We start from the raw sequence: 23,061 nt of genomic DNA on the forward strand, positions 1-23,061 counted from the left end.
CATTTTTTTTGGACTTAGAGGCCCCTCATTTTGCAAGGCCCTCACACCTCAATCCAGCGCTGTTTATAGAAATCCTTGATTTCGAAATACAGCCGACACGAGAACGCTAACACTGATCTAACACTGAGCTCGAGGCACCAATTGGCACATGCCCAGCGGCCGTTATTTGACTGGGCCCGGCCCGGCCCGGCCCGCTGGGCCACGTCAACGTGCTATAGACCGCTGGTGGGGACCCGTGTGAGGACTGAAACCAGCACTGACCGTGGCAGTGAAGACGTTAAACCTCATGTGCTTTCGCGCCACCTCACCCCCCTCACGGCACAAAATGGCGGCCACCCGCACGTGCATGGCTACGCCCCTCACTCTCCCACTGCTGATTGGGCGGTGGGATTGCTAGCGTCAAGACAAGCGCATGCGCTTTGGGATGTGTCGGGTCGTGCATGCGCAGTGCGCTCCCGTCGGTGGCGGGCGGCGCGCGGACGGCAGCGTCCTGCTGGGCTGGAGCGGTGAGTGCGGGGCTGCGGGGGGCGAGGCGGGCCTGTGAGCTGCGGGGGGGGGTCCACCCACTTAAATCTTAGAAGATTGAAACGAATATCTGATGAAGAAACAGCAGCCCGGTCTTGCAGTTGCTTGAATGCGAACGCTGAATGACCGGGAGCCAGGGGGTGTCGGCCTGCGCTGAGGGCTTGGAAGCCCCTGGCACAAGCTGTCAGCCTTGCGGAGACCGAGAAGCCGGAGCAGGTGCAGCCACATTGAGCAACGTGTATTTTTGATTGGTCTGTGCCACAGGCAGTCGTGTAAGTGGCCTTGCACACGTCTCATCAGAGACTCATTTGGGGAAAGGGTGTCAACAAGGGAACCCACCGCTTGATTAACACCTCCCCTCCCGTGCACCCGCACGGTCAAGGTTTATCACGTGTGCATGGAAATGTGCATCTCTATGTGTGCGTCTATACGGTCAAGGTTTATCATGATCTCACTGTGTCGGGATGTTTTCTTCCTAGTACAGATGTTGCAGTGAGGCCCACATCTAACATGCAATTTTAAAACTGTTCCTGCTTCTCTCAAAATCTAACTGCTGTTGTAGCTCCTTATTTCACTTCAAATATTTAAATAGGAAAAGAAACCAAAGGGTTTTTTTGTTGGTTTTTTTTTTTTTTCCCCATCCAGTCTGACACTGTCAGTTTTTATGCCAGGTACAAAGCCAAAGTGATTTTAGGAAGCGTTCAGGATTTCTTTCAGGTTGCTCTTGAGTACGGGCAAGGAGGTTTTTATTGTGCTACGTTTAGCCTTTGTAATCCTTTCAAAATGTATTTATTGATTGTGCTTAATTTCTACGCACCCAGGATTAAACAGGCTGCTGCAAGATGTGTTGTTATGGCAGGATTTAGCTTGGTGGTGGGCAAAATATGGGCTGCAGGCTGGATCTGTCCCACCAAGGGATCTTGTCTGGCCCACGCTCTGCCTGGTTAAGGTTTGGGGGCAGCCTGAGTCATGGCATGTGTGGTCCTGCTGCTCCTGGGTGCATGGCAGGGCAGGGGCAGTGTGGTGACTAGACTCAGCTTCCTGGCAGCCCCTGTGACAGTGGCTCCTTTTGGCTTCCACTGCCAGTGTCATTGCTGTTGCTGGTCCTGGCCCTGTTGCTTGGGCACCCCAGTCCATCTACCCTGCACCCACTGCAGGGGCACCAGGTGGGTGGGCAGGCAGGCAGGGTCTCATGGACACTGGCCCAGGACCCCTGTGTGCAGAGCGCACTTGGCTGGGTGGATGGGTTGGAGCCTAATGTTGGCGTGGAGTTGGGTCCAGGCGTTGGGATCACGGGGTAGTGACAGCGTGGGCCTGGGGCTGAGCTCCAGTTTACTTCCTGCGTGTCCCTGCGGTGGGTGTCGGTTGCACGGGCAGGGACACACAGGGAGCGGATCACAGCTCTGCCCTGGGTCCTGGTCCCTAGCCACCATGGACACTGCTCCCTGCCTGCCTGCGGCCCCATCCTATCCACCAGCTGAGCGTGCCCTGCCTGTGGGGGTTCCCGGCTGGTCTCCACGGAGACTGCCCACTGTCTGGTGCCCCCAATGGTAGATGAGGAGTGGATAGGCCTGTGGCCACACAGGACTCCTTAAGTGGCTCTCCAGCTCAAATAATTGCCCAATCCTGGTTTAGCTAGTGACAGAGTTTTAATTGAGTGCATAACTTTTAAGAAACTTGCAGTCATTTTAGATAAAGAAAACACCCCCCCCCCCCCAGTGTTTTGTCTTGGGGAGATGAATTGCTGAATAAAACAGTCTGTGCCACATACTGCTTCTGGTAAATGGCATAGCAAAGCTTTTGGTGAAGATGCATGGCGAGTTGTTAGGTGACCCAGTACTTGGCAGACTTAAAACATCCAGCTAGAGCGAGTTAGATCTGGAGATGTCTTCTTAACTAAAGAGAAAGTAGACATCCCTTTCATTATTTCCACCATTGCTTGTCATTGAGTCTCAGAATCACAACGTTTAAGATGAAGTCCATCAATCCTCAGGTGTAATGATCATCTTATGTTTTTCAAACTTTTGTAAGCCATTGGGCCATAACAGTTTGTGCAAAATCTCTTTGGGCATGCCTGCTTCCAAAAGCTGTTTTAACATGGCAATTGTTAAACACTTGTTCAAGTAGTATGGTTAGGAGTTTGCTTCCACAGACGGCTTCCCATAGGTCCTTCTTGTGGTGTACCATAGGCTAAGCTTGCCATGCTCCACATTCTTTCCCAGGCTGGTGCTTGTGTCACTGCCAGGAGCTTTGAAGAAATCTCCAATTTGAAATTAAAATGGCTTTACGTTTGCATTCCTTTGATTCTGTACTTGCTCAGTATTTTACCATGCAGCAGTATAAAGTCAAATATTTAGTCTGATTAGAGCAAGAAGTAACTGTTAAATGTAAAATCAAAACAGTTCAACATAATAGTATTTACACTTAAGTGACAATTTAGTCTATGAAGTGATCTAAACTTTGTGCAATTATTATTAGTCGTTGTCAGTTGGATCTTACATTTTCTAAGTTCGGTTGGGTTTACCTTAGCCTCTTACTTTGTTTTCTTTTTCAGCATATAGGGGATTTGCTGTGTTTTAACATGAAATAATTACATATGTTTTAATTTATACTTAAGACTGCTTTTTCCCCCCCTTAATTGGTCACATTTCTGTTTAGATGGCGTTATCTGATTTATTTATTGTAACCTTAGTTACCTGATGATGTGAAGCCACTGGAACAGCAGGGGTTCTTTTACTGAAAGCTTCAGGCACTTTCTGTGTATTTTCCTGTAATTATGCATGTGATATACAAACACAGACCATTATTAACTGAAAAATGTTTGAGATAAATCTTTACTGTAAGGTTCTCAGGGTATTCAGTAAGATGAATTTATTTCATCATGACTTACAGTTTGTGGTTATCTTAAGTATCTGGTTGTTATAGTTACTCAACTGAAATCTTTGTGAAACTCAGTTAAAATTTTACTAAGTTAACCACCAAAGATGAAATTGGAAGACTTTCTTAACACAGACTTAAATGACATGAGCATTTTTAAGGAAAGTTGACTAAAGGAACTAGTGGTGGCTTTTTTTATTTTGTTGGGGTTTTTTTTTTTCAAACTGAGCAATGATGGGACAAATAATAAAGTAATGAAAATAGGACAGAAGGGATGAGTCAGGGTTTAATGTTTTTTTTTTAGAAATATAATGTATTATGAGTGGATACTTTTGTGATAGCATACAACTGTTTTATTGATCTGGTTATAGGATTTCTTAATGCTGTTTAAAAATGGAGGATATTGAACTACCAAAATTTTACAATGGGGGGGGTCTAATTAGATGACTAAAGAGGAAAAGGGATGGGGTATTGTGTGGTTGCTATCCTTTCCATGTGTACCTAGTGACTTCAGTACTTCATGTGATGTTCATTTACATAGTTCAAATGGCATTTTTTTTTTTCTGCACCCATGCTCATAAATAAGAACACATAACAGGTGCTGAGGAGTTGTTTCCTCTCCTTCATGCAGTTTTGCCTGTACTCTTACTTGCAACATTTGTTCCTTACTCTTAGTTTAGCCTTCCTAGTTCCCTTCTTACGTGACATTTTCAGGATGGATGAGCACTTATATGATGATACACTCAAACTTACTTCCACCATAGTGTAGGATATTATAGAAAAATCCTCGAGGAAGTTTGACAGTATCATCAGTTTCTTATTCTACCTTTTCACTGTTGCACTGGAATCTTGGCATTAATTTTTAAACTCAGGTTTTTGTGGCATTTTATTTAGAAGGAAGTGAAAGCAGACGGATGCTAGTGAGTGCTCCATGGCTGCATCTCCCTCGATTCATTCATCTTCTACCCACTATAATGTGGAACTGTTCTTTGGGTAAGAAAGCTGCTTAAAAAAGACTTATTTGTAAGTTGGTTTGATGAATTGCCTGTACATTGTCCATTCGGGGTTCTTTTTTCTGTTGGTTATCTTGTACAAAGATTATTGTATAGTAGCAAGTGATAACATTTTGGAAGATGACTGTTCGCAAGAGTGGGTGTGCACCAGTAACACATGCTTGTCGCATGCTAAGAAACCAAAAATACAGGATTTATAGACAGCATCCAGCCTATTAGCTTTTAAAATATCAGTGTCTTTCAGTTACAGCAACCTTAACTCCCCATGCTTAGACTTACAAGTGTGAGTAGAGCAATACTGTTACCTGCCTGGACATGAAAAGCTTCTGTCTCCCATTTCCACCATGCTTTACAGCTTGTGGTGTTTTGATGTATCAGTTTAATCTTTGATTATGTACTTGGTGTTAACCAGAAGCACAAATTAGGAGAAGGGCCATAGAATTCAAAGCTCTCTATTCACAAAAATATTTCTTAGCCCCATTTGTTGGGACTAATAGTTTTTCAGTATTGTTCTTGGTTTTAATTCAAATATTGCATTGTAAAGTACCTACTGAACTGGGTTTGATTTTAAATGGAGGAAAACAGGCAAATAGTCATTACACTTTATTCCAGAAGAGCCAGTTGTACCTTGTCACTTTGCTACAACTTTTTATTTGGATTTCCTCAAGTGATATCTCAGACCTTTGTAACTGAATCTGGAGGGTTAGTTTCATTACGGTACTTCATTTGTCACATGGACATGGTCACAAGGCAGAAAGAACCCCCTGGTGTATTGCAGAACAGCCCCTTTGATCCCAGAGGAGGCCTTATAATTGAGCATAAAGCATAGATTATGACATTGGAACTAATTATCAACTTTTTTTCCTTGGATTGAAGTGATTTTAGAGTTGCATGAATGAATCTTGTTTGAAACAAATTACAGATTTCTGTAAAATAAAATTATTAAATGACTAAACTGATATCCAAAGTGGTCAACCCCAGCTTATTGCTGTTTCAGTATTGAGCAAGTATGTTATGTGCAATATACTTTGCTGCTCCTGTCACCTGAAGAAAGCAAAATTTTCTTCGGCTGCAAATGAGGTTAGCAGGTCTCATGGGCAACGTGTAGCATGAAAACTACAAGTTAGGGACCACTGATCTGAAGCGGAGGACTACATACGAGCAGCAGCTTCAGATCTGAGACACAAAACTAGTCTCTTTCTGTACATAAAGCTGTGCTAGTAATTGGCATGCACCAATACTGAATGGTTCAATACATACATACCTAAAAAGTTTAGGTACTGTTCATGATATAGATCAGAGATGGGCAAAATCCAGCCTGCGGGCCCGATCCAGTTGGCAGTGGACTTCATTTCCCAGCTGCCCCTGTGCATGGCTGGGGCTGGTCTCCTTGGAGACCCCAGCAGCTGTGTGGGAAAGTTCAAGGCTGAGGTTGCCATGGAGGCCAGCCACCCTGGCAGCGCCTGCAGCAGGGCAGGGCTGTCACTGCTTCAAGAAGCCGAAGCACAGCCATGATCCCCTCTTGCACGTCCCTGCCCAGAGCGTGCAGGCTACAGATCACGGCTCTGTCCTGGCTCCAAAGTGAATTGCCCTCATCACAAGATCCCAGTGGCTCTGGAGCAGGCTTCTGCCCCGCCGCACGTGCTGCCACTGGTCTCCATGCAACGCCAGCCTTGAGCTTTCCCCCCTGCTGCCGGGGTCTTCATGGAGACAGGCCCCAGCCATGCAGGCTGGAGCTGCTGGGAAACAGTCTGGTTATTGGCCAGATCAGCCATTTTGCCCACCCCTGATTACAGATGATTTATTATCCAAGAATTTGGCTCTAAATCGTAAACGAACAAGGTCGCTGTTGTAGGTGAAGTTCTGAATAGTTCCAAAATGGAGGACATTGGTTCCCAAATGGTAATACTGTGGGACCTTTCCAGTAGTCAAGTTGTAGATTTCAAACCGTAGTGTTTCATAAAGCTAACTTTATTGTCGTTCTGGTTAACCTGGAGCCTTTTAGTGCTGAGTGCCCTATTCGTAACAGTCTAGTTTGGAAATGCAGCTCAATCCTTTATATGAGTTTCCCAGATTTTGCAGATCAGTTTTTCTTTGGTCAATGATTTCACAGGTCAGTTCATAGATTTCATAGACATTAAGGCTGGAAGGGACCTCGGGAAATCGAGTCCAGCCCCCTGCCCAAAGGGCAGGAAGTCAGCTAGGGTCCTTTCACGTGTACAGGATGAATCATCATAATACATCATGTAAAATGAATACATCACGTGTACAGAAATGGGATGGATGTTCAGACACCAGAAAGGTGCTCGTGTTGGACAGGAACTTCCACATTCTCTGGAGGTATGTGTGCATGTGCACCTCTGACTCGAGGCTACCTTGATTGTATCACCTGGACAGTAGACCATAACTTGCTTCAGTTTCAGAACTGTGTTATATGTAAGAAATGGTTGTGTACATAATCAAAATGATATATGCTATGAACCTTGGAGGGATCCATAGGTTAAAAAGGTTTCTGTTTTTAACCTAGGACATCGTCAAACTCCCTAGGCTCAAGAGGTAAGATGGACAATTATCTATATAAGCTGCCTCTCATACATGCATTATTGTTCTTTACAGTAGCCCACAGTAGATGGAATAGTTCAGAGAGAATGAACATATAGACTGGCCTCTGCTGAAATAGCCAGCAAAATGTCAATCATGATGTCACTTAATCTTTAGTAATCAGGCCTTTGACTTGTTTAGGGCCAGACTGTGATTTTTACGTCTCCTCAGGCAGGGATGGTGATACATGGTGCTTAAACACCTCCACTCCCCTTACCACTTCTGTGTAGCCAGTAACAGTGTGACGTCCAGAAGAAAAACTTCCTGCTCTGACTGCAAATTCAGAATAGCTTGTTTGAAAGAGAACAGAGAAGACTTACAGCGTGCTCCTTAGCGCATGTTTCATAGTTTTATAGATGTTGGGGTTGGAAGGGACCTATTAGGTCATTGAGTCCAACCCCCTGCCCTGGGCAGGAATGAGTGCTGGGGTCAGATGACCCCAGCCAGGTGTTTGTCCAGTCTCCTTATAAACACCTTGGAGGAAAAGGACAGCACCATCTCCCGTGGAAGCGTAGTCCATATTCTGGCAACCCTCACTGTAAAGAATTTTTTCATGATGTCCAATCTGAATTTTCTCTTCCAGTTTGTGGCCATTATTTCTAGTTACCCCAACAGGTGCCCTGGTAAACATTGTATCCCCTATTTCTTGCTGCTCCCCCCACCATGAGTTTGTAGGCGGCCAGGAGATCACCTCTCAGCCTCCTGTTGTGGAGGCTGAAGAGGTTCAGGTCTCCCAATCAGTCCACATAAGCGTTTAACCAGACGAGTGGCCCTCCTCTGAACCCTCTCCAGGCCATCCACATCCCTTTTAAAGTGCAGCACCCAAAACTGGATGCAGTAATCCAGCTGTGGCTTAACCAATGCCACATAGAGGGGGAGCATCACCTCCCTGGACCTGTTTGTGATGCACCTAGTTATGCAAGAAAGAGTGCAGTTAGCTTTATTTATTTCCTCATCACGTTGGTGATTTATGTTCATTTTGGAGTCAACTACGACTCAGAGATCCCTTTCTGCAGTTGTGCTACTTAGAGTGCTACCTCCCAGGCTATAGGAGTGTTGATGATTCTTCCTCCCCGGGTGCAACACATGACACTTATGCTTGTTGAACTGCATCCTATTCTGTTTGGCCCATTTCCCCAGCCTGGCCAAATCAGCCTGGATTTGCTCCCTGCTGTCTAGTTTGTGTACCTCCCCCCATAGTTTGGTGTCATCAGCAGACTTGGATAGGGTGCTTTCTTCTCCCTCATCCAAGTCACCTAATGAAGATATTGAATAGTACCGGTCCCAGGACAGAGCCTTGGGGGACTCCGCAGCCCACCTTTTTCTAGGTGAAAACCGACCCGTCACCGCCATTCTCTGGGTGCATCCCATAAGCCAATTTTCTACCTACTGGTCTGTGTAACAATCTGCATTGCAGCTGTTTAGTTGATTTATAAGAATTGGGCGTGACACTGTCAAAAGCCTTCTAAAATCTAAGTAAATAACATCTACCTCTTTTCTTTCATCCAGGCATTTTGTGACCTGGTTGTAAAATGAAACCAGGTTAGTTGGGCAGGATCTGACTGCTACGACCCCATGCTGATTGCCTCTTAGCATCATTTTACATGCTGGTCCCCCACAAATGTAGTCCTTAACGAGTTTCTCAGAGGTCTTGCCAACAATAGAATAAGATTGACTGGCTGTATTTACCTGGTTCCTGCTTCCTCCCCTTATTGAAGATGGGGACCACATTGGCCCTTTTCCAATCCTCCAGGACCTGTCCTGGGCACCACGAGTAGTCAAACAGTTGTGCCAGTGGCTCTGCTATGACTCCAGCTAATTCCCTAGGTACCGTAGGATGAAGATCATCAGGACCTGTTGACTTAAATACGTTCAACCCCTCCAGGTGCCTGCCCCTTTACTAGGTAGCTCAAACAGTTGGTGGGTTAGTATCTATACTGGACTTACCTAAGGTCCAAAAGGGATGCATATCTGTATCTGTGTCCAGAAATGCGAATACAGAGAAATCTGGGCATCCTATCTGCTACCAGTTGCCCAAGTTCATCCTGAAGGGGCCCTAAGTTACCCTGCACCTTCTTTTTGCTGCTTATGTAGTTAAAGAATGACTTTTTGTTATCCTTAACTTTTGCTGCCAGCCTAAGCTCCATTTCTGCTTTGGCTGTCCTTGCTGTTTACCTGCAAACTTGAGCCAAGCAGGTATATTCCTTGGTGGCAGCTGCCTGCTTCCACAGCCTGTAGGCCTCTTTTTTTTCCCCTCCAGGCTCTCCTGGATTTTCCTGCTCCACCAAGAGGGTTTCTTTGCTTTTGCCCCCTTTTGTCTAGTGGGATTGTCCTTTTCTGCGCCTCCAGGATTAGTCCCTTGTTGGTCTAAGCTAGTAGATGGTGCAAAGTGTATGCTTGCTGCATGCACGCAAGAGATTGTGTCAGAAGGTGCAGTCTTTCTGATGTAACAAATATGGGAGCCCCCTGAATGCACTGCTATAGACACAAGAGCCGCCAACACATGACAGCCTTGTTGCTGCTTATTGAAGCTAGTTTCTAAATCTTGCATGCATTTACTTGCATTTACCTGGGACTAGAAATGGGGGAGATGTTTAAGCAGTTAAGGTAGGATGTAAGTTTACCCTCTTCTATAAGCATTTTAATCTTAACCTTGTTTTCAGTTCTTCCACTTAAAATTTATTCCTGCAAACCTTTTCCAGAGTATGGGGTTGACTTTCTTAAAAAGATTCTAACAAATTGGACAGTGACCAGATCCTCTACCCTTGTGAAGTAGAGTAAGATGAAAGGATTTAAAGCAACCTCAAGGCTAAAAGGGATCTGTAGAGGTCACCTATTCCGTTGATCTGCCCCAAGGCAGGATCAGCTATACCTAACTATTTCTGACACATTTTTCTAGCCTACTTCTAACATACTCTAGTGTTGTAAATTGCATGATTTCTCTGCATAATCCATTCCACAACTTAACTGCCTTCTTGGGAAGTTTTCTAATATCTAGCCTGTATATTTTGTTGTAATTTTTAATCCTGTTTCCATGTGTTCTGTTCCAGTGAATCCAGGAAGCAGTTTATAATAGCCTCTCTTTTTGCAGAATTTTTTTTTTTTTTTACAGATTTGAGACTTGAGTCTCCTTCTGTACGTGGTATACGTAAAAAGTGTTTGCTGGCTTAAGTGCTACCATATATGTATTCACTGGCTAAAAGAAACTATAAAACTCTTGAACTTAAAGGACAAAGACAGTCCTGTCGTACATGGGGGAATTCATGCGTTTTCCAGGTGTAGTTTTGTTGACAAGCAAAACCACGTTCTTTCTCTTGTTGAGGTTCGCTGTCAATAACTTCTTATAGTATCCTGCAAAACTGACATTTAAATCTTTCATTAAAAAATGGCTCTTTTTTTATGGTTGACTTTGTTGGAAAATTTTTTGCCATTCAGAGTTAGAATACGTGATCTATGGCTGACTTCTATAGAAGGTTGCAGTGACTTCTTGCATTTTATGTGGTTTGTGGTTTCTTTTCTGTTTGGTACACACAGGAACAGTCGGTGTATAATGGGGACTGAGCCATACAGCTCAATATATTTTGAATTGCACCACTTTTCACAAGAATCTTGGGGTCAGATTTGTTCCCTTCCAAAAGAGATGCCAGGACTGACCTCTGTGTAGTTGGATTAATTATCTAATTTCAGTAATCTTGTTTTTCAGTGTGTTTTGTGTGTTAAATATTTAGAAATAGGCAATGCAGTTTTGGGAGCCGGATGCAATGCCATAATTTTTCATGGTTTTCTTATTAAGGGACGCTGTAAGGAGTTTTATGTTCTTCATGATGTATTTTTTGGCCCTACATGACACTTCAGCATTTTATTTATACCTTTTCTGTTGGAAGCCTGAAAGTCACATGCCATATTAAGACCTCTGCTTGCAGAATCCTACTTGTCTAACCTAAATTCTTCCAAAAGTTTCACTGTCTACAGCAAATGAAAGTGGAGCAGGGTGGCACATTACAGACCAACTTGTTCAGAAATGTATAAGCTTTCATAGGCAACGGCCTACTTTGTCAGATGCTAGGAACATATTTGCAGAGAGCAGGAGTACTATAACAAGTGAATCAGTATTTTTCTTTAGACCTTTGCACCTCCTAGTTTACAAACAGATTGCATTTCTCTAGCTCAGGCAGTTACCTTTTTAATCCTTACTTCTCAACTAAACTGATGTTTGTAAGCTTGTTGTAAGGCTTGTCACTTCTATGAAGCGTGTGCCACATCTGTGTTTTGTAAAGCTATGGGATTGCTGCCTATACAGCTGTTTGAAGTCGAGTTCATTGCTTCCCTGCATTCCCCCCTCTGAAGCTTACTGCATGCTCCATTCCTCTTACCTTCTCTTTCATGGTGCACTACAACGCTTTCACTGTCCCCATGCCAGATACTCAACCATACCATCATCCCCACCTCTTTTTTTTTTTTCCTTTGCATGCCAGGGGCCTTGTTTAGACCATTTTCCCTCTACTGTTACATATCTTCCATTCTCGAAGGTAATGCTTTGACTCTAAAATGGCTTAACTTTCCTGAGAGGAGGTGCAGGGATTAGAGGGTTTCTTACTGTTAATGTTGGTCTGTGCCTGTATCAGCTGGTCTTCTGAGCTGTGGACACCTGCAGAAGTGTTTTAAAGCTGTAGCTCTTGTAAGCAGATGGCAGGGGTTCTTTGTGTTTCCCCAGAACCAGTAGAGTTCTTCTGAAAGACGCCTAAAATATTCCCTGAAAGTTTGGAATTAACTGGTTAGTGTTCAAAAGCAGCTTGTATCTGTAATGTCTGATATCATGTAGGAACCTTACAAGCTCTGCTGGTAGTAAACTAGAAATCTAAAATGTTAGTAATTTCTTGTCTGGTACCACCTTGCTAACTGAAGAGACTTTAATAACCTTAAAACGGTATTTTGGAAGCACTGAAGTTTTGGGTGATCCATGATTCAGAAACCATATCCTGAAATCGAAAGCTCTTCTCTTTGCCTAATGTTGTTAGCGGGTATCAAGGGTGTGTTGCCTTGCTCCCTAGTGTGGTAATACCTTGTGCTGTGTGCCTTTTTTAAGGAAAACAGGTAATGGCTGTCCCTTAAATTGGACTTCTTTTCACAAGCTGTTATGCAGTGCAGGAGCATTACTTTTCCATGCTGCAAAATCCTGGGACACGTAGGATGTAAATAGACCTCTTACTTGAGGTTGGCCTGATTGTTCCGGGGATTGACGTGGATCAAAACAGGCATGACTCAAGCTAATCGTTTATACACGTCACCCTTTCAATGTGCATTACTGCTTCCGTGCCAGGGCATGGCGCCTCAGAGCCGGCAGTGACCTGCAGTAACCTTAGGGGAACACAGCCAAAAAAGTGTTAGCACACTTTATCCCTTATTCGTCAGAGGGACTTGAAGCAGGACAGTGGGCTTATACATCTGTAAGATCGCCAAAAAGCTTTCTCTAGGGACAAATGCAAGATCTTACGGCCTTCTGTACTGACTGAGCCTATGGGACAAACTTGGCATAGCATTTAGCAGGTTCATCATTGTTTGAAAGGAGAGAGAAAGTATAAATAGGTGGTATAACTCAAATGATGATGAAAAGAAATATGCTTTAATAAATTGATTTGGGGTATTGGTTTGGGCCTGCTTAATTGCAGTAGCTAGATACTCTAAGTTTATTTGAAGTATAAATTTACACACATGGAATACTTAAAATATTATGGGGAGAAACTCCCCTTTAAACAGCTATTGGATCTGGGGAACTTGTTCTCGTTGGGTGCAGTCTTATGTAAAATAAAATCCTTACTGTAGGCTGGTTATGTCATAACACAGACTTACTTTATGGTGATTGACTGTACTTGACTTTGTTAACATGGCATCTTTTTTTGATCTTCTGTACTTTCTAGAGACCTGCGGTACCTGAAAACTTTCCGAAAGCTTTGTAATTTGAGTACGTCAAACTGTTGCAGTACCTGAGATTGTTTGTTTGCTTTCAAAATGAAGAGAACCAGGCAGGCAGTTAAAGCTGAGTACCCAGTTCTTCAAACACGAGAAGAAACAAAAAAACAAAGGACCTGTTTTTATGGACCAGTATTTGGCAAGTCACACATGCAAACTTTGGACTGGGGAAGCCTCCCACATCACATTCTCTTATGCATTTTTCAGTTTCTGCCTTTAGTAGATCGTGCATGGGCATCTTCTGTTTGTCGAAGGTGGAATGAAGTTTTTCACATTCCTGACCTCTGGAGGAAGTTTGAATTTGAGCTTACCCAGCCTGCTACTTCTTACTTAAAGTCTACTCACCCTGATCTCATTCAGCAAATCATCAAGAGACATGCTAATCACCTGCAATATGTCAGCTTCAAGGTAATGATAGGAATGTGGACCCGTTCTCTCATTTTATAGGAGAGCTGTGTTTGGAATTCTGTAATTTGTTTGCCTGCAGAATAGCATCCTAAACGGATGTGTTGGATGTATCTTTTTTAAGAAGAGAATAGTATAGATCTTCTGAGATACTTACTTGGATATCTTGGTATGTTTTTGAAAAACAGTGGTAACTGTTTTGTGGGTATGAACAATGTTAGCTTCACATAACTTTCCTATTTTTCATTTTGCATTATATTCCGTGACTGTTAGATGACCGCTCTAAAGCAATAGTATTGCTATTATATTGGTATAAGAAATAGCTATCCTCTCACTCTGTGAGAAGATTACAGCACAGATATGTCATTTGAAATTCACTATAAGATTAAGATTACATATTTTGTCCATGGTATGTAATCTGATATTAGGGACACTAAGACATGCACAGACACATCCTCTGTTGCTGGCAAGGAGGAGGTCATATTTTGTAACTCTTACATGTAGAAAAATGGAAACAAGGATACTAGGATTCCTCTACTCTAGTTATCCAATTGCCAAGTGTTTTCCGATTTATATCAGAGTCCTACTACTTTGAAGTTTTGTCATGAAAAGGACAAAAGTGAGTATAAGATGCAATATTTTGTATGTCAAGGTGAAAGAAATAGTGACAACTAAGAAACAGTATGGTCATTTTTATTTATGAAAGGTGATTTTCATGTTTTCAGAGTACTCCCCTAGCTTGGATTTACCTTTACTGGACCACTTAACTGTTAACTCTAAATAGCTTTTGAGATGCTTCATAAACAGTGGAGTCTGCGTTGGAATATATCTAGGGGAACTTGGGTTTGTAAGTGGACATTCTTGCAAGGATGAGTCTGTGCAGAATGATCCTCGCTGTGGGTGAGAAGCTGTGGAAGGGATTACTGTCAATGCCAGGATTAAATCTGGAAGTTCCTGTCCCTAGTACTTTTGCTAATCTTCTTTCTTAATTGCATTCTTAGATTTTATGATCCAGTTCTGTAGCTGGCCCATAGTAACCAATTAAAGTGTTAACTAAGTACTGCCTCTAATATATAACTGGATGCAATGAATGATTATGGTGTAAAACACTATGGATATCTTGGGCCTACCCAGCAGGAGGACTTCACACACTCTTACTTTTTGGGGAAAATGAGATATAGGTGAAGTGATCTACTTTGGGTCACTTAGCAGGCTCACGTTGGAACTGACAATAGAATCCAGGTCTCTGGAATAACCTATTTGCTGCTCCAGCTCAGGGCTAGCCAACAGGTGGCTCACAAGTGGTTAAATTTTGCTTATCTTTGTTATTTTTAAAGGATAATCCACTTAAATCCAAGTCAAAGTTGGTAGGTAAAAGGAAGAAAAATCAGTTCTTAATTTCAGACAAAAACTCCATCAGTTCAATATTAGTCGTTTGTGCAAATAGAGACATTAAGCAAGAGGAAAGGGACAGATAAGGCAAGGCAAAGATAGACGGGTTGTTAAGCTTAAGCATCATAACAGGACTGTCGGAACAAAGTTTTGAATAATCCCACATTGTAGTACTCCCTGCAAGCAAAAATTTCTCATGACTTCTTCCTCCCTTCAGAATTACGACTTTTTTTGTTTGTTATACAATATGTAAAATTTAAGGGGATACAGAGCAACTTCATACACACTCTTCAGTGTCGTAAGTGTTGTGCATGTATGTTAGTAATTTCCCCTTCCTCCCACCCCAGAAAAAAGCAACAAAATTTACTTGGGTTTTAAAATGTTGTTTAGGTTGATAGTAGCACTGAGTCAGCAGAAGCAGCCTGTGACATCCTTTCACAGTTGGTGAATTGTTCTATCAAGACATTAGGTTTGATTTCAACTGCCAAGCCAAGCTTCATGAATGTCTGCAAGGTAATATTTTATGTGCTCTTGAATTTTTATGCTGCATATAAACTATTAATAAGCTATTTGGGTATTATTACATTGAAAAGCTCTCAGTGGCTCGCCTAAATTACACACAATACAAATTCTTATCAATCTTTTCCTAAAATTAAGTTTCACATGCACTTATACAGTATATGCTATATTTGATTGGTATCAACTAAAGTATCCATATGTGTATATAATCAGATCTGAGCCAGCTCGATGGATGCTAAGCCAGGACCTCAAAGGGAGAGAGCTCTGCTAATTCATCACAAAAGTATTTTGGCTATGATGAATGCACATTTTTGACGGGTAGACAGATGATAGTGCTTAGAGTGCTGCTTTTGGACCTCTGAAATACTGCAATAGTACATCTTTCCTCAAACCTGGAAACTCTCTTTTGTCCTACCAAACATCACTCTTCAGGATGGGCACACACCTTGCTGGGGTTATTTGATGCCAGCAATCTTTCCTGCCCAGAGCAGGGGGCTGGACCCAGTGATCTCACGAGGTCCCTTCCAGCCCTAAACTTCTGGGATGGATGTGGTACTTTGAGTGGAGTTGTGGGTTTTCTTTTGAAAAAAGGCTTATTAAAAAGAGAGCATGCTGGAAACAAATACTGTAGAGATAAGTGCTGGAGTTCTTAATTTCACGGAAGGTAAACATAGTTTTGGTTTTGTATCTCATCAGCAGCCTATGATGGTTTTTTCTACTTCATTGCATGTTAGTCCTTGACTGATCGTAGTTCAGTTCTTGCTGGGTAATGACGAAAAACCCTTAACTTCATATGCGCTCTTCTGTTGTTATGCTCTAGGCACTACAGGTTCTTCAGTGGGTGTACTTAAATTGTTATTACGGTAATTAAACTGACAAATGCAGAACCTCAAAACGCATCTATAATAGCGCAGGAGTTGATTTACTGAGCGTTTAATATTACTCTGCTGTTTATATTGCATTTAATAGCATCTTAAAAGGGGGAAGAACTGTTAATATGAACATTAAAATAACTCCTTGTTTGAGAGCAAGTAGTACTTTAACACACAATGTAAGGCTTTGATTAATATAATCCTGCACACACAGTGCAGTGCTTGTTTCTTGTTTTCATATGGAAGTCCTTCCTGTTTATACTATGAGCTTACTAATATACCTAAGGAAGGATAACTTTTTTCCCATCCATTTTCTCTGAACAGACTCATTTTGCATCAGCGCTGACAGTAGTTTTTATTAACTCAAAGTCGTTATCATCCATCAAGATAGATGACACCCCAGTTGATGACCCTTCCTTGAAGGTTCTTGTTGCTAACAACAGTGATACTCTAAAACTACTGAAAATGAGCAGCTGTCCTCATGTGTCACCTGCTGGTGAGTAGTAAGTTTTATTTAAAAAATAAAGTAATAAAGTAGTAACACTTCAGTATCTGAAACCTGTTTTCAGATGCTGATAAATTATCTTCCTCCTTTAACTTTCTCATGCAGCATCTCTGTTTTGAGAATACTGTCCATTAATATATGGATAATGCACTACTTGTGTCTCTCTACTCTGGATATGCAATTGCCATTTTGTGGATCGGTTAACTTAATCCTGTATGGCACTGATGGTTTTTAAATATAAAGCCCTGAGAGGAGTTAACAAATGCTAACAAATAAATAGGTCATTGCAAAGGACTCCATCAATGTCCCTGGCACCTCCATTGTGGATAGGTCTTGCACAGAAGTCTCTTCATTGCCTGTGACTGACACGTTTTATGTAGCTTGAATGAGCCCTTTAGGAGCCTTTTATTTTAAACTAAGCTTTAAGTCTAACTTTGAAAATATATCTAATCTCCCCTTCCCCCACAGTAGCAGGTATTTTAAATCTACATTATTCAGGAGGCCCATGGGTCTCCCTTGTCTGAAAAAAATGGGACAAGACCCCAGAACTGTCACTTACCTTTCCATGGAAAGGGTGGGAGGAGGATCCAAGCCTACTGCCGCCTCTGGGTTTCAGAGTACAGACCTTTTCATAAGCAATTAAGAATAGTTCCTGCCTTCAGCGTTTGGCAGTCTGCCTTCCCATCTTGCTGCTTCCTGTTTCACTGAAGCCTCTTTACCTGATTGCTCCATTGTACTTGTGCAGCAATTTTTTAAAGGAACTGTCGCCAGTGGCAGAGTGGATTAGGTTTAAATCGGATATATTTAAATCACTGGCCAGGAAGCTTTGATTTTAATCATTGTTTTTTTACAAAAAGTGCATTCTTGTTTTGATGTTCTTTATTTGTTTAACTTCTTGAAACTTTGCACTTTTAGAGAAACGAAAGGGCTTGACTATGTGTACCTAAACTTGCAGAGAGAAACTGGGGCTGATGGGTGGGCAAGCAGGTCTGTTATCTCTCATTGTCGTATACTGCTGTTTTAAGGATGTTATATTCCGTGACAAACTCGCTATGTCTAAAGAAGGGTGTTTGTGCCCGAAAGCTTGCAAAGAACAAATTTTCCAACTATTTAGTTGGTCTAATAGGAAGATATCACATCTACCCAAAGAATCATGACCGTCTATGAGCTGTAGAGAGACACATCCACAGTTTGAGAACTGAAACTGAGCATCACATAGATGCTTAATGGGATCTTCTAGACTGAGCACTGAGTTCCACTGGGTTAGAGTGGTTTTCTTTAGTCTTTACTAATCTAGAGGAGCCTCTGGGAACCCCACATGATAGGCCCCCTAATATAGTCTATGGCCTGTTGTGACCCGTTTTATAAAACTTCTAAAAAGGTTACATGAATATATTGTCTCGGATAGTACATAATCAGAAGTTATAATCCCTATTCTGTGATGATATCTTTTGAGCTTTAACGTATCTTATATAAAGAGAGTTTTAATTTAAGTATAATTTTTTTTTAAAGCACCTTAAAATACAATTAAATAGAGAAATCCAATTTTTATTTTAAAAATCCTTGGGTGTGTGTTTTGGTTTTTTTTTAATCCACCCTGTCCAGTGGGTTACGTGATCACAGCCGGGGAAGTTTAGTTAGGACCTTCATTATGGTCTTTGTTTATTTGGTGGAGAGAATAGGAGCTGTTGTGTTTTTGTGTGCATGTATTTGAATTGTCAAGCCCACTGATTTACTACCCCATGGTCCTAATATATAGTGATGTAGATAGAGAGCTACACACACACTCCCATACCTACCCTCTAGTTCACAATGGCAGTAAGAAATGCCATTGTGCTACTGATACGTTCTTGTATAAATGCCTAATAATAACAGTGGCAAATTCTTCATGTCTGCCTCTGGAAACTCCTTATCGGGTTGCCTCTGGAAACCCCATATATACTACATGTATATATTTATTGCTTTGGATTAATTCCAGCCTGCTGGGTCAGCATTTACACATGTGTTGCTGCTTACAAAAAACCCCCCAACTCTGCAGCAGGATAGTACTTGTATTTACAAGTACAACCTACTGCACAGCTTATAAGTTTCCTGTGGCCTAATATGGGTGCACATGTAGATGCTAAGATGGTGCACAGTTAATTAGGCAGTAAATGTCTCATGTAGACAGGCCCGCTATATCCTTAGATTTATAGGATTCTTATTGTGAATTTTAACAGTAAACATTTAATAGTAAACCTCAGGTTTTGTAGGTCATGGGTGCAGTTTAACTTTTTCAGATCTGCAAACACCATTATTAAACATAGGATACTGCAGCTTCTGCAGTCCAAGTTCTTCTGCCAGTTACATGCAGCTCATTATCTCAATATATTATGCCTTATTAGCACCTGTTCATTTTCCTTGCCTTCAGTTGCTACAGATTTGACTGAATCAAAGTAAATGGTTCTTTTACAGTTCTCTCTAAACTTGAGTTCCATTTTGTTGTTTGAGGTACCTGGCACTTTTGTTAACCCAAAGTAAAAAGCAAGCAAGGAAAATGAAATATAAAATACGAAGCTTCTGTATTTCCGTAGGAAATTTTCAAAGTAGAAGTCTTTTTTTTTTTTTTTTTTTTTTTTTTTACCTAAAATGTAGAGGCTGTTTGGGTGTGAATTTTTGAGAGCTTTCCACATTATGATGTGGCCTGAGAACACTTTCTCAAGTCTTTGTGAGTAGTTTAATATTTCTATGATCATGGTTCATGCCTTGGAGTTTCTACCTTCTCATGTAACAGCACCCTGGGATTGGATAGGCTAATTTCCATTCTGGATTAGAGTAAGATGGTGGTAAATGTTTGCAACTGTCGGGCTTGTTATGGAAAAGAACAGTGGCTTCCAACCTTGTTTTGCTGTGACCCTAAATCTTGGTTGTTACCCCCACCTCTGCCGCCAACTCACTCATGCCCAGTGGTGCAAACAGAGCCTGGGCCAGGGAGGAGTCATGGGGCATAGCACTGGCGAGAGCTATGTGCCAGGAGAGCCCTGCAGGCAGGAAGGGGAGAGCAAGGGGCAGATGCCCCCACGACCCCGATTTGGGTCTCAACCTGAGGTTCGGAGCCACTGGAATAGAATATTGAGAGTGTGTTTTTTGGGACTGATTATTTGCCTAAAGCAAGAACAGCTCGCTGAAGGCAATGTATCCTAATCACTGGTCACTAACTGGGGGGGAAATAAGGGGGGAGGGGGAGGAATCCACTAACAAGCCATCAAAATTGTGTCTAAAAAGTTTAAGCCTGGCAGAAGCAGCAGACAAAGCCACAGATGCAGAGACAACATGGATTGCAGAAGCATGTGGCTCTTGGTGATGTGGAATCTGAGCCAAATCCAAAAAAAAGAACTTACACAGGCATTAGACTTCTGTTTTATGTGATGTGGGTTTGCTAAATTGAATAATAAATACCACAATGTACCGGTTTAGTATTTGGATAATACTTATTCTTCTATATTCATTTATTGTAAAGATATGAAGAATTGATATTTTAAATGTTTTGGGACTAGAGTGTTTTCCTCCCCCTCCCCCCAAGGAATATAAACATGCCTATTTCAATTTTCCATTTTTGTCTTAGGAATACTGTGCGTTGCAGACCAGTGCCACGGCCTTAGGGAGCTGGCTTTGAACTATTACATATTAAGTGATGAACTGCTGCTTGCTCTTTCAAGTGAGAAACACGTTAACCTCGAGCATCTGCGCATAGATGTCGTGAGCGAAAATCCTGGACAGGTTGAATTTCATACCATTAAAAAACAAAGCTGGGATGCACTCGTAAAGCACTCTCCCAAAGTCAGTATTGTGATGTATTTTTTTCTGTACGAGGAAGAATTTGATGCATTTTTCAGAGAGGAAACCCCAGTTACGCACCTTTATTTTGGTCGCGCAGTAAGCAAAGCAATGCTAGGTCGTATTGGCATGAACTGTCCAAGACTAATTGAGTTAGTGGTATGTGCTAATGGACTTCAACCTTTGGATGATGAACTCATTTGTATTGCCGAACGCTGTAAAAACCTAACAGCCATGGGGCTTGGGGAATGTGAAGTGACCTGCAGAGGTTTTATTGAGTTTGTAAAGATGTGTGGAGGCAGGCTTACCCAACTTTCTATCATGGAAGAAGTACTAATTCCAGATAATGATTACAACCTGGACCAAATTCATTCTGAAGTCTCCAAACACCTGGGAAGAATGTGGTTCCCAGATATGATGCCCACCTGGTAAATTATAGAAGCAGACGGAGCGGATTGGATCAGGATACGGATAAGGAACTCTAAAAATGGAACATTAAATATTCCATTTCAGTTGAAATAAGGAACTACGTGGGGAGAAAAATAAAGCACAAAAGAGCGGTGGTAGAAAATGACATGTCTGTTTTTCTAACTAGAATAACAGCAAGCACCCTGAAAGTGTTTCTGGGTTATGAGTGCTTCATCCACCTGGTGGACTAATCTCTAATTTCTGTTTAAATTTTAGTCATTTTGTTCCTGTGCATGTAGAAGCCTTTTGCATGTGTTTACTGTTAGTCTTTCTGGGGTGATTTAATCAGACTGTTCAGAACTTGAGTGTGTGAGCAAATATTGCAGGCTCAGTTTCAGTTCTCAAACTGTGGATGTGTCTCTACAGCTCATAGGCAGTCATGATTCTTTGGGTAGATGTGACATCTTTTTATTAGACCAACTAAATAGTTGGAAAATTTGTTCTTTGCAAGCTTTCGGGCAATATTCCTAAACACTCCATAGAGGGGCACTGGTTATCCTCGTACTTTCCACATTTGTTCGTTATTCCTTCTGAAACATGTAGCAAAAATGCTTGTTATAACGGTGTCCTGGAAGAGCATACCTATTTCAGCCTATCTTAACATCTTGCTGCTTATATATGTTTATTGTTGTAAACTCCGGCTTAATACTACAGAAAAGTTTAGATTTTAAATTGCACTGTGTTCCATTTTTTATTTATAACAGTAAGTTATTCTATACATGCCATGCTGTATATTTCATTTCTTTTTTTCTTATGTATTTATTGACCTTTTTTGGTAGTGTGTTTTTTATATATATACAATATAAAAAATTATGCTAGGTCGTATTGGCATGAACTGTCCAAGATTAATTGAGTTAGTGGTACGTGCTAATGGACTTCAACCTTTGGATGATGAACTCATTTGTATTGCCGAATGCTGTAAAAACCTAACAGCCATGCTTTTTTATTTATATATACTTTTTGTTAAAATTGGTGTTCCGTTTAATTCTTAGACTGGCAGAGAAGCACTTTGGAAACTCCCAGAACCTAAGGAATAGTAACTGTTTGATTTGAGAGCACAGTTAGTGCCTTAAACTTGTTGTGAAAGACAAGTTTTCTAACTATTCATGCTGCATGGGGACTTTCCCTGCCTGGCATAGAGCATGGGCACTTTCCCTGCCTGGTTATACCATCCCTGCCTCTGGCGTGGAAGCATGCTGGTGAGGAGGGAAGGATGTATTTGGAGTATACCTGGCTCCTAGGTTTAATACATGTAACTTTTTGTTACGTGTCAGCACTAAATGGTTTCTAAGGGAAAAGGAGATTGTACCCTTCATTTGGGAAAGGGTGAGGGGGTTAGTACAAAATAGATCATGTATTTTTTATGGTGATTTGTTTTACGCTAGTTGTTTGAATGTGAATCATAGTGCATTGTATAATATGCACCTACAATTCTTACCAGTTGTTCCTCCTTCCAGTTTGCAGCAACAGGGAGATTTGTATAGTGGGTTTATTAGTATTATGTCTGTTACATCAAAGCAGAATCTAAGTAGAGCCACTTCCTCAGTTGAGCTAAATTCTCTGTTGCAAAACTAACCTTAGTTTAGGTATCAGCTAAATCCTTTGTTCTCTAGGATGCAATAGTTCTAGGATCTACACACAATGTTAAAGTAAAGGGGATAATTAAGACAACACCTAGTATATTTGTTTTGAATTGATGAATAATGTCTTTACCAATTGCACAAGAAAAATACTATAAAAGGCTCTGCTTGTTAGTCAGCTGCTTGCTGTCTTACCATCTACTTCTGAACAAAAAAACTAAGTTACAATATTTGGGGTCTTTTTTAAGGATGTATGCATTTAAACTGTAAATTTTAATAAATCAGTCAAACAAGTTTGTTTGGGTTTTTTTACAAGTTTTTTTAATGTTGGGTTGGCATTGTGTGTGTGCTCATGCACACTAGTGTGTAGAAGGAAGCTTCACTTGTGTGACTTGTGAGTTAACAGTATCTGGAGAGAATGAGGTTTGTAATTCCCAGCGATTTATTCTTAAAATGAAAACTATTTTTGTTTAGTTTTTTTTCTTCTTCCTTCTTTTTTTAAAAAAAAAAAAGATGAG

At 41.4% G+C, this 23,061-nt stretch overlaps 1 protein-coding gene across 4 annotated transcripts; it reads left to right on the plus strand.

Moving 5' to 3' along the window:
* Positions 1 to 442: 442 nt before the first annotated feature.
* Positions 443 to 22,837, plus strand: FBXL21 (F-box and leucine rich repeat protein 21). 4 transcript variants are annotated; one of them, XM_019535122.1, is made up of 6 exons: positions 443 to 506; positions 4,297 to 4,395; positions 12,935 to 13,394; positions 15,174 to 15,296; positions 16,499 to 16,670; positions 20,284 to 21,758. In XM_019535122.1, the coding sequence occupies exons 3-6, from the start codon at positions 13,026 to 13,028 to the stop codon at positions 20,925 to 20,927; spliced, it is 1,308 nt and encodes a 435-aa protein (XP_019390667.1). In that variant the 5' UTR covers positions 443 to 506; positions 4,297 to 4,395; positions 12,935 to 13,025; the 3' UTR covers positions 20,928 to 21,758. The 4 variants fall into 4 exon arrangements, with proteins under 4 accessions (XP_019390667.1, XP_019390668.1, XP_019390669.1 ...); XM_019535123.1 differs by having other exon boundaries at positions 484 to 506; positions 4,300 to 4,395; XM_019535124.1 differs by lacking the exons at positions 443 to 506; positions 4,297 to 4,395 and adding exons at positions 6,680 to 6,755; positions 21,783 to 22,837 and having other exon boundaries at positions 20,284 to 20,613.
* Positions 22,838 to 23,061: the final 224 nt, after the last annotated feature.

The sequence above is a fragment of the Crocodylus porosus genome, unplaced genomic scaffold (assembly GCF_001723895.1).
Source record: "Crocodylus porosus isolate Cpor-Errol unplaced genomic scaffold, CroPor_comp1, whole genome shotgun sequence".
NCBI classification, from domain to species: Eukaryota; Metazoa; Chordata; order Crocodylia; family Crocodylidae; genus Crocodylus; species Crocodylus porosus.